General features: G+C 38.1%; 1 protein-coding gene across 1 annotated transcript; it reads left to right on the top strand.

Annotated features, from left to right (window-relative positions):
* The first annotated feature begins 1653 nt into the window (after window positions 1-1653).
* LOC146916421 (uncharacterized) lies at window positions 1654-4521 on the top strand. Its single transcript, XM_085721632.1, has one exon. It carries the CDS (start codon window positions 1654-1656, stop codon window positions 4519-4521), a length of 2868 nt encoding a protein of 955 aa, XP_085577758.1.
* The last annotated feature ends 7685 nt before the right edge of the window (window positions 4522-12206 follow it).

The following is a 12206-nucleotide window of genomic DNA, read 5'->3' on the forward strand; positions in this document are numbered from 1 at the left end:
CTGCTACAGTTGATGAAGCACTTTCAGATGATGGATGGATACTTGTTATTCAAGAAGAGCTAAATCAGTTTCAAAGAAATGATGTGTGGGATCTGGTACCCAAACCTCTGCATAAGAACATTATTGGAACAAAATGGGTATTCAGAAACAAGTTGAATCAGCAAGGAGAAGTAACTAGAAACAAAGCAAGACTTGTTGCACAGGGTTACAGTCAACAAGAAGGCATTGATTATACTGAAACATTTGCTCCAGTTGCAAGATTGGAAGCAATCAGGATGAATTTAAAATGAGCATGATGGGAGAGCTGAAGTTCTTCCTTGGCATTCAAATAAATCAATGCAAAGATGGAGTTTATGTTCATCAAACAAAGTACACTAAGGATCTTCTAAAGAAGTTCAAGCTTGAAGATTGTAAAGTGATGAACACTCCAATGCATCCTACATGCACCTTAAGCAAAGAAGATGAAGGATCAAAAGTAGATCAGAAGCTGTACAGAGGTATGATTGGTTCCTTGTTATACCTCACTGCATCTAGGCCAGATATTTTATTCAGTGTATGCTTGTGTGCAAGATTCCAATCAGATCCTAGAGAATCTCATTTGACTGCTGTCAAGAGAATCTTCAAGTATCTGAAAGGAACAACTAATCTTGGACTCCTTTATAGGAAATCCTTAGAGTATAAGCTAATTGGATTCTGTGATGCTGACTATGCTGGTGATAGGATTGAAAGAAAGTCAACCAGTGGCAATTGTCAATTTCTGGGTGATAATCTTATATTCTGGACTAGCAATAGACAAACAACTATTGCCGTGTCTACAGCAGAAGCAGAATACATTTCAGCTGCAAGTTGTTGTACACAACTACTTTGGATGAAACATCAGTTGGAAGATTATCAGATTATTGCTAACAATATTCCCATTTATTGTGATAATACTGCTGCTATTTGTTTGTCTAATAATCCAATTTTGCATTCAAGAGCTAAGCATATCGAAATCAAACACCATTTTATCAGAGACTGTGTTCAAAAAGGAATTTTAGATATACAATTCATTGATACTGAGAATCAATGGGCTGATATATTTATTAAACCTTTAACTGTTGAAAGATTTGATTTTATAAAGAAAAATTTGAACATGCATTTTGTGTCTGATTAAAGCTTGCTTGCTCCTGAATAGGATTTTAGGTTCTGAAGTCTGTTCAGAAGCTATGATCCACCAGAAGCTCTTAATTGAGGTTCTGAGGAAAATATGCTTCTGATGATGACATCAGGGTTTGAAGTCCAGAGGCTGGATTTTATGCTTCTGAATATCAGAGTTAGTGGAAACGCTGGAAGTTACTTTTTAGTAACTCCTGGCCCACTAAATTGGCAGTTTCTCTGAGAACTTCTGACGTGGCTTATTTGTATTGGTGTATAACTTGAAAGGGCGATGATGATTATAAGCTTTGAATGTACTAAACACGCGCCCCCTTTGTCATTAATGTTATGTTTGTTTGTCGCTTTTCTGAATTGCAAACGTTTTACTAAAAACACTTAGTCAATTCACACACTACTCACTTCACAACAAACGCTTTCTTTTCTCAAACCTTTCTTTGCGAAGTAAGTGCAAACTCTCTGCAACTCAACCCTAGAACCCTAAAATCTTCATCGTCATCAATGGCATCATCAAGCTCGCATCAGGACATTCCAGAATTAACTTCCAACATGCAACAACATGGTGCTCTAGAATCATCTTCACAGGAAGCACCTGCTTACAAAATTACTGGAAGAACCATGGAATTAGAAGAGTGGGATTTAAGGATTCAAACAGAGAATCCTGTGGATTTTGAGTCTTTAAAATACCATGGGTGTGATATTAGAGGTTACTACGAAGAACAAGGGCTCATGCCTTACTTCAATATGTTGAATGGACCAACATACGAAGCTTTGGTAAGGCACTTCTGGGTAAGAGCATCGGTGTATGATAAAGCTGCTTCAAAAGCTGAAGAAAAGCAGAAGGTTTTGCTTAACCCCTCTCTGGCTGGAGAGACGAGAGAAGAAATGGGACTTGAACCATTTACTTGTGTTGAAATTAGGTCAAGTGTCTGTGGAATTGCAGTATTCATTGCTGAATGGCAGATAGCATTTGTACTCAGATTAGATGCTTCTGGTAAGTACTCAGGAGTGGATATTCCAGATGCTAGGAACATCCCTTGGAACGAAAAAGTAAACATGTCCTTGTTCAACTCCAAGTTGCCAGGAAAGTATGCGTACCTGAGCATAGAAAAGAAGTTGCTTCTGAAGATTCATAATGAGAATCTGCTTCCAAAAGGTGGAGGTAGTGATCAACCTTCACTGGGGCAGAAAGTCTTCCTTCATCACTTTATTAAGAAGGAAAAGGTGAATGTGCTTAAGTACCTTTTCAGGTATATGATTGATAAGCTGAGGAAGAGTCAAACGGAGAAAAGATACTGGGTGCCTTATGGAAGGCTCATATCAGAAATCCTTCATCAAGGAGGGATTTTGGACTTACTCAGTATTGTTGAGGCCTTCTCTGACGAGATGCTTGACATTAAGACTGGGAAGTTCATCAATGCTCATACACTCAAGCATATGAAGCTGATCAGTATTGTCACCAAGCTCAATTCTGACTTGAGTGAATCCAGAGCTAAGTCTGATCTATTGAGAGACTTTCCACCCATCTGCAAGAAGGATCCTATTGATGTGCAGATACATTTCATCAAGGATTACTATGAGACATATAATAAGGTCATCAGGTTGGAGGATGTACCTGAAGAGATGTATGGTGGTGCTCTGCCAATTGCTAAGGGCAAGAAGTCTAAGAGGAAGGCAACCACTAAAGAAGAATACTGGGAAGCTGAGCAACCTTCCAAGAAAGGGAAGGCTTCCTCTGAGAAACTCAAGATTGGTGGTTCCTCAATGCCATCAATTGAGGAGGAAGTTCAGGACCTGGGTGCTAGTGAGGTTCTGAACAAGAGGACAAGAAGTGGCAAAGTAGCTGCTTCCTCAACTGCAACTGCTCATGATCAACCACCAATGCCCAAGAGGAAGAGGAAGCCTGCTATAAGGAAGATCAAGGAATCTCCTTATGTTGTTGAGGATGTGGCAGGAGTTGAAGCCTCAACAGATTTGGTTATAAGGGAGGTCAACAAGAAGAAGGCTGAAGATGCTGCTGCTGAAGCTCTTCAGAAGGCCTTGGAGCTGTCAAAGAAGATTGATGTTCCTGCATCTAGCATTGTTAGAGAAGATGCAGCTGTTGTTGCTAAAGAAGCTATTCAAGCTACTGAAGATCTTCAACAACAAGTGACCTCAGAAGCTGGTAACTTAATGATAGTAGTGAGTGCTACTGAAGATGTCCAGGAGGACATTGCTGCTGAGCCAGAAGCAGTTGCTTCTGAAGAAGGTAATCCTGTCTCACCTACTAATTCTGTTAAAGATGTAGAATCAAGTTCACCTTCATCCTCCCAGTCCACCTCATCTTCATCCACATCATCATCATCATCAACTGATTATGATGATGATAAACCCTTAGGACAACATTACCCAAAACTCATAAAAAGCCAATCAACAACATCCAAGCTACACACAAAGCCTGCTAAACTTGTATCACCTAACGAACCTTTTGGGGTTAGAGTAGGTAAACTCTTAGAGCTCAAGTTTAGAAAACTACCCCCTAACCATCCTCTCCAACCTGAGGTTATTCAACCACTCAACATGGTTGTGCCTGATGAGGTTACTGATGAAGCCTCATCATCTCAACCAGAGATTAGCCCAAGCTCAGAAAAAGCCTCTGAAGTTGCTTCTATGGAAGTTACTTCAGAAAGCCCCCAACAACAACCACCTGAACCACAAATGACCTCAACATCACAAATACCACAACCTACTCAACAAGAGACCATTCTAGAATCTGTTATTGAGATAGTTGGTGAACCTTCTGTGTCTGTCCCAAACTCTGAACAAATTCAAAACCAAACCCTGAGTGTTTCTGACCAATCTTCATCTTTATCAGACACTGAGATCCTTGAACAACCATACCTAGACATCCTGGAATCTGATTACATTGGATCTGAGTTACAAAAGATCAGCTCAGAAATGCAAGCTCTAGTGCAACTAAGAAGAGTTCCAACTCTGTCTATTGTCTATGAGGATCGTTGGACATCTTTGAAGAGCAAAGTTTCTGAACTGCTAGATGATGTGAGCAAGAAATGTCTTAGGATCCAAGCTGCTGCAGTAAGAAGACATTTGAGGAATATGCACTTAGCTGGGCAAGCTAGAGGTCCAATGTTGTATCTAGCAAATGAGCCTTTCTATTCAGAGTCAGAATATGTATCAAGGGAAGCAAAGGTATTCAAGATGCTGAAGCAGAGATTGGTAAAACAGCAGGAAGAATCTAAGGCTAGGGAAGATTCTCTCCTTCAGAGGCAGTTAGCTCTTGAAGATTTTGTGAAGCAACAATCTGAGCTCCTGAAGAAGCAATCTGAGGAAATTTCTTGCATGAAGGCGTTGATCCAACAACCACAATAACCCAACTCCTAGATGCACACCTTAGCTGTTTTGTTGTTGTTTTTGATGATTCCTCTGATATGATTCTGAAATTTATCTGTGCTCTGAATTCTTTTGGCTTCTGATTGAATATAATCTCATGATTATGCTTTAATATGTGTTTGCTCTGATATACATTATTATTTCTGCTCTGATTATGTTATGATCTGATTATAGTTTATACTCTCTATACCTATTAGTTTTTTTTCACTATCTTTTAAACTATTTTCTCTTTTTGTCTTAAGTTTTTTTTTAAAACTTTTTGTTGTTGACAAAAGGGGGAGTATATGTGATAGTATTTAAAGGCTCTGAGCCCCATTAATGTTATTTGAAAATTATTTTTTGAAAAACTTCTATGATTCTTACCTGAAAGGTATAAGCTTTGAACGTAAGAAGGAGTATCAAATTTCAAATAAGATTAATTGAACCATTCTTCTTATCTATAATCTACTTATTTTCATTTTTGAAATATTATTGTGCATTAAAAGAATTTAATTAACCTGGATAGAACTTAGGGGGAGCTTTCAAACCTCACCTTAACGACTATCAGACTCAGGGGGAGTCAGAGCTTACAAACCTCAGACTCTGAGCTTACAAACCTCAGAACCCCAAAGTCAACTTGTTAATTAGATTAACAACAATTGATCAAATTTTAAATACTATTGTTTGTCATCATAAAAAAGGGGGAGATTGTTCGAACTAAATGTGTTTAACAATAAACCTTAGAGAGTTTTGATGATAACAAGGTATTAAAAATTGACAATTGGACTAGCTAATATTTGTTCAAGTGTACAGGGCCATAGTTAAAAAGGTTCCATCATATAAAGGTTCTGAAGAACAAAAGAGAGCTAAGGAATCAAGAAAAGGAAGCTTTAAAGCGTCTGAAGAAAAGTGCTCCTGAAGTCAAACGTGCTCCTGAAGACAAAGTGCTCCTGAATATGATGATGTCATTAGAAGCTGAAGTTCATCAGAAGTAAGTTACTCAGAAGCAACTTTATCAGAAGCTGAAAATCACCAGAAGCTGAAGATTCAAGATTTAACACTTCAAAAGCTGTCTATTGGATTCGAAAGCAATGCAGAAGAATGGAAATACAAAGCAACAGTCATTTTGTGAAGATTTGAAGGCATTGGATGCTTATATTCAAAAAGCGTTGACAAAGTACAAAATGTACGAAGTGTACAACCACTATCTCCACTACTCTGCAGTGTCCACGCTACAAGACAAGAAAACAGCTCCGGAATACAGCTCTGCCTACAACAATGTTCCTTCACAATAGGAATGGATTTCAAATTGGTTCTTCATAGGACAACAACCATATCAGGCAAAAGATCATTGGTGATTGATCAAGCTTCAACAACGACTCTTTTGATGTGCTGGCAATTTCACAACGTCTCTTTCACACCTCTATATAAAGGAGTGAAGACTTAGAGATTGGCATACGACTCAACTATAATTTACAAACGCCAAAACTCTGCTGAAATTGTTCTGCTTTCAAAGTCACTTAGAATTTCTGTTTTCAAGTTCATATCTTAGAAATTCTAAAGTCTTAAGAGTCTGTATCTGATTTGTAATGTGAACACCACTGATTGTATATCAAGTGTTCAACCTCAAACATTTTTCTTTGTAATCTTGTTTGATTAGAAGTCTCTTGCAGTTGTGCTTGAGCATAGAAGTCTCTTGATTGTGTTCTTGAGCATAGGAAGACTCTTGCAAAGTGTGCTTGAGAAAAGGAAGTCTCTTGCTGTGTGCTTGAGCAATTGTAATCAGAAATTACATTTTAGTGAACTCTCCTTGGAAGTGCAAGGGGGACTGGACTACTTCCGGTTTGTGGAAGGAACCAGTATAATTGCTTTGTGTCTTTCTTCTGAATATCACTTTAGTAGCTGTCTCACTTTGCTTCTGATCAGTGTGCTTCAGTTTAGGAGAAACAAAGAAAAATCTAACACAATTCAACCCCCCTTCTTGTGTTTTTTCTCACCTTCAGTTTCAACTTATGAGCTTTGATGGCTAGAGCGAAGAAGAACTTCTCCAGATTACAATAACACGCCCTTGAGCCTCGCAATACCTTGTTGATGAAGTACATGATGTATTGTACTTGATGGCCGAATTTAGACAAGTGTACCAAATGTTTTACCAAGTAATAAAGTGTAAGTAGAATATTGTATCCATAGGGATTGTCATTCCAACTTGGCAATTCATGTTACTTATTTGGGAACAATAAAATCAATAAAATAAAATATAAAGGGTAAAAGGGTTTTACAATTTGATTTGTTTGTAACAGAGCAAGATTTACCTGTTTTGATTGCAGAATGTTAGCAGCGGTTAGGATTCTTTGAATCCCCTCTATTTATTTGTTGGAATTATTTAATAGTCAATTTTTATTCACCTTTTAGCATTTTCTATCTAAGTGATGAGTTTGTGGGGTTTTACTTCCTACCAACTGCCAAGTTGCACCTGCTGATCAAACGGTGTGGGGTCTTACTCTCACAGAAGTATGGATTCATTTCCCTCCAGCTGTCAGTAGCAACCCTGCACCGGTGTTTATACGGGTTTCAATGTTTAAGGTTGTCAGTCTTGTAGGGAGATACACTTACGCGCGTAGAGGTGCGTGTAGGTTCTTTTTTTCTCAGAGCTATTTGAAACAATAACAGATATTACGGTTCATAAACTCTCAGTGCCCTAAAGGTACCCTCGTCTATTGAATCTTATAAGGAAATCAGCACATTCTCCCTCTCGGTAGTTCTATAAACAGGCAGCCCTATCTCGTCTACCTTACGAAAGATGAAAGAAGAGTGAAGTTATTGCGCTGGTTTAAGTCATGAAGTCACTGTGTTTCGCTAAATACCGTAACTGTTATCTTAGTTACTTCCTGATTAAGGTAGGTATGCACCAATATTAGGTATGTCACCTTCCTAAATACCGTTATCTTAAGGTTGTTCACTTTAAAGGAGACAAATCTTACGCATGACAGTAAACTTAAATACGATTCAAAAATAAGCAAATAAAGACTTTAAATTAAATAAAATATCCAACATACAGAATAGAGGTTCATCTTAGGCCCTAGCCTAAAAATATTTAGTTATGCATGGTAACTAAATACAAATTCCAAAAGAAATAAAACATACCCTAGAGACTCGGAGTGAGGGGAGGAACTCCTCCCTGGAAGCTCCTATTACTTGCCTTCCTCTTGAACTGCTTCGTTCTAAATGAGAAATTATGAATGAGAGGAGTGGGATTTATAGGGAGAGTTTCCCCTTGAAGTTAGGTTTAAATACCAGGATTTTCCAAGAAAAAGTAACAAAAGGTAGTTATGGCTCGATTTCCTCTTGCTCGGGGCGCATGTTAGGCGCCCAAGTGCAAATTCTGCATGCTCAGGGTGCATGAGTGTAGACTTTTACATGGTCGAGGCGCCAAACTCATGCTCGGGGCATATGGCCATGCTTGTGGTGCATGGTTCATGCTCGGGGCGCCTTTGTGTGTTTTCTTGTGCGTAAATGCTTGTGTCTTCATCTTCTTCGGTGTTTGATTCCATATAAGATGTCTTGGGATTTGGGAACATAATTCCTCCCTTTGTAATGTCTTACAAGGCTTCTTGAATCTTCATTCGTGATCTTCCCAAAGTTTTCACAAGTCTTCAGATGTCTTGCTTTGCCGATTTTCATGATTTCTTCGTGAATTACATCAAAACACCCTAAAATTGCTATGTTTCGGGAAAAGTAGAATTGCATGACTCAAATATAGAAAACATCACAAATGTCTCGAAATCATAAGCAATCGTTCTAATACTGTTCTATTCTGGATGAAAAACCTACTGAAAATGACTGAAAAACATGCTAAGAATAATGTAAGATGATCTTTCATCAGCACTCCTTCTCTTTCTTTAACTAGAGTCGAGCTCACGGCTACATCAGTACATGGTAGATATAGAGTCAAATCAGCACATGGTGTTAGCCTTGTTAACACTGATGGTGATCCCAGTAACCTCTTCAACTTAGGGAATGTTTCTTTACTCCGAATTTTCTACTTGATCTGATTTATCTTCTTTAGGACTTGGTATAAGGGTAATGACTTGTCTGCCAACATGGAGAAAAATATGGACAAGGACGACATGCATCCTGCAAGGCGTTGAACCTCATCGATTGAAGTAGTACTGCACATTTCTAGAATTTCTTTGCATTTATCGGGGTTTACCTATATTGCCCTATTAGTTATGATGAAACTTAAGAACTTGCCACCTTAGTGTTTACGCTGATTTTTGGTAAACAACCGCTGGTTTAAACGTTGTTACTTGTAAGATCAACCAGTAAATCTTAGGAGCATATTTGTGTTTTTTGTGTAATTTCAAGAAATGTAATGTGCATAAAGAGTTAAATAAAACAAAGAAAATAAAAGCAATCGAACTCAACCCAGTTGAATTCAATCGAAAGTTTGTTAAGTAAAAACAAAGAAATTGTTCAGCATGAACAAGTAAAATGCGAAAACATTTAAGACAAAGAACTTAAATTGCATTGATTGAATGTAAATTGGTACACAGATTCATACATTGCAACTTGTAACTCGTTTCTCGCATCTATACGGATGATTTGAGTGTAAGTTTTGTATGATTGAATTGCGACCTCTTTTTCATCAGAAAAACTACTATTTATACAAATAGAAATAACTACCTAAATTCGAATTCAAACTTACAACTATAGAAAACTAACAAGTCTTATCCATTAAGTTTGAATTTCGAACGGGCCTTAGAGATATCCTTATCCAAAAACTGTCTTCTCGATAGGTTTTGTCCGTTGAACCGGAACACGTGCTCCCAGCAAGCCCAACTTCGATGAAAAACCTTTGAGTTAACTTTCTATTTCTTCGATGATAAGGTTAACTCTCTTTGACTGCATTTAATGATAGCCTTTAAAATTTACAGGCTAACAAATTGCCCCCCCCCAGAAACGTCATTGTCGACTCATCTCATTGATAGGGAGAGAAAGATGTTTCTGAACCCGATGCTTATACTTCAGCTTGATCGATGTTTGAACTCAAATGACGTCATCCATCTAGAGAAACAATTCAAAAAAGAAGATTTTGGTGTCCCCACTATAGCTAGTGGGCCACGTTCCATTGGGAACTACCACTTTGTAAAAAACTGTCAACACAAGATGTTGACACGTGTCTAGATCAAAAGGCTATAAAACACAAAGGTTTTACCTTTACCTTTTCCCTTTCCAAGCTTTCCCTTTTTACTGTTTATTCTTCTTCTTCTTCAACTAGAGACCGAGAAAAACCCTTTTCAAAAACTTCATCTTTTTCCAGAAAAATTTGCACCATTCCATTCGTCGTTTCCAATCATCAAACAATCAAACCATGATGAATGCACAAGGTTCTTCCTCTGGAACTACAAAACGCAATGAACCTATCAATTTTTCTAAGGAATTTTCTGTTGGTGCTCCTGTATTCACCGAAGAACCAGACATAAAAGAAGCAGAAGAGAAAATCTGGAAATCCCAGGTAATTATCTCTTGCCCTAAATCAACACATGCATTGTTAGGGCCACTCCCTTTAAACAAAGAAACCCCAAAAGGTCTTAGTGCCGTTTTTCCATGTTCTGAAGAGCAACTCCCTTTAATCTTTACTAAAGGTCCATACGACCTAAGTTTTTTGAAGTCTAAATTCAGAACGGAACCGAAGATTAGTGAAAGTGAACCCTATATTGGCTGGTTGGATAAGTTAGAAAAGAAAAAAGGTCAATTCTGGAAAGACATAGGAATCTTTGACCTTATCCAGCTTTCTAGGCAAGGACGCAAGTATCATAATGAACTTATAATTGCTGCCTTACACTTTTGGAATCCTTCGACGAATAGCCTGCACTTAAAATGTGGTATGCTTACACCTACTTTGTTAGATGTCGCAGGCATTACTGGCCTCAAACCCACTGGCCAAACTTTCGATCCAGAAAAGCACCAATCAGAAATCTCATTCGACTTTACTAGGCCTGCTTATGGTCTTTTAATTATAGACCATTATGATACTTCAACTGCTGAAGTTTCTGATTCAGAACATATAGCCTTTTTAACCTGTTGGTTATCCAAATTCATTTTTTGCTCGAGGTCTATCCAGATTCCCAAAAAATTAACAACTTTAGCCATTCAATTACATGAAGGCGAAGATATTTGCTTAGGCAAGCTTATCTTAGGATCTCTATATGAAAACCTGAACCAAGCAGTAATTATTGTTAAAGGGTACTCAACTGGAAGAAATTTGATTATTCCTGGTCCTATTTGGCTATTTCAATTGTGGCTCTTGGCCACTTTTAGGACAAAACTGGCCATCACACTTCCTATTAACCTTAAGAAAGTATATGAAGATAGCTCCATCGAAAGTATAGGTTTGGTTATGCTCCAATATGGCAATAGGACCTCTCAAGATTTATTTTCTATTGCTTTTAATACCCTCCTAGAGTGTGATACCTTTACTCCTGCCATGGCTCCATTCACAGTCAGACACCGAGGACCAACTTGGTTTAGAAAGGAATTTCCAGCAACTTCTGTCGAAGATGAGGCGGAAGTCAATGCCATTTAGGAAGCATACTTAACTCCCACACTTTTGTCTAGCAGACTCACTGCTGGTAATCCATATGGGTTATATGGTTATCAACCAAATCATGTTGCTAGGCAGTTTGGGTTAGTTCAACCTAAGCCCTCTTCTTTGTACCAAAGCATAAATGACCTAAGGCAGCCAATGATCGAACACCTTTGGAGGTCAAATTTACGTAAAGCTGAAAAACAAACACTCGTTTTCAAGCCTATTCCATTTACTTTGTCTACTTCATGCACTGAAGCAATCTTTCGATGGTGGCGTGAGTATTACAAGCGCCAGACCAATCGAGTGAATCCCGATCAATTGCTTCCTCAACTAATTCTTGCTTTTACTACTGTGCAGAACAGGACAAAGAAGAACAAAGGTACGCATATTCGAGAAATTCAAGCTTTTCAGAAATATTTTCAAACTACATATGACCCTTTACATCTGAAACGGACAGTTAATTATGATGCCCAAACTTTAAGGGATAAAATTTACGATATACTCCCTTCGATGAAGTTCCCCCCTTTCACTCCCAGTAAATATCTTTTTGCTTTGAATTTTAAAACAAAATTCCCGCCATTGCCCATTAGTAAATTGGCATTAGCTTTTAGGCCACCATATCCAAAATGGTTACCTTGCATTTCTTCATTGGGAATGAAACAACAATTAATAAAGAAAGATGAGGATAAAGTGACTGCATCGAAATTGAACCTTTACACTTTTGGAGGTCATCTTGGCTTAGACCTTGCTCATATTCGAATCACTTCTCCAATAGGAATAGGTATGAAACTACCAATCAACTTTTAGGAAACAACAAACAATTTTATAAATGAAAACTATTGTCACTTATCTTGTATCCTGCCTTGCAGCTATTTCCTTGGATTCCAAAGATGGGAGTGATGATGACGATGTCCCAAAGCCATCGAGGTCTAAATCAAGGAAGGCATCGAGGAAAAAATCATCGAAATCAGAGAAGAAACGGATTACACCGCCTCCTGAACCATCTCCCATGAGATTGAGGACCTTGTTCCTGAAGATCACGTAAGTCTTATTGATCTATTTTCAAATATTTCTTTATGTGAGAATCTCATGGTCA

Source organism: Medicago sativa, chromosome 6, assembly GCF_051527215.1.
Source record: "Medicago sativa cultivar Bolivia chromosome 6, Bolivia_mono, whole genome shotgun sequence".
Taxonomy (NCBI): Eukaryota; Viridiplantae; Streptophyta; class Magnoliopsida; order Fabales; family Fabaceae; genus Medicago; species Medicago sativa.

Coding starts and splice junctions, on each gene's coding strand:
- LOC146916421 (XM_085721632.1), top strand. CDS start 1,654: ATGGCATCATCAAGCTCGCATCAGGACATTCCAGAATTAACTTCCAAC.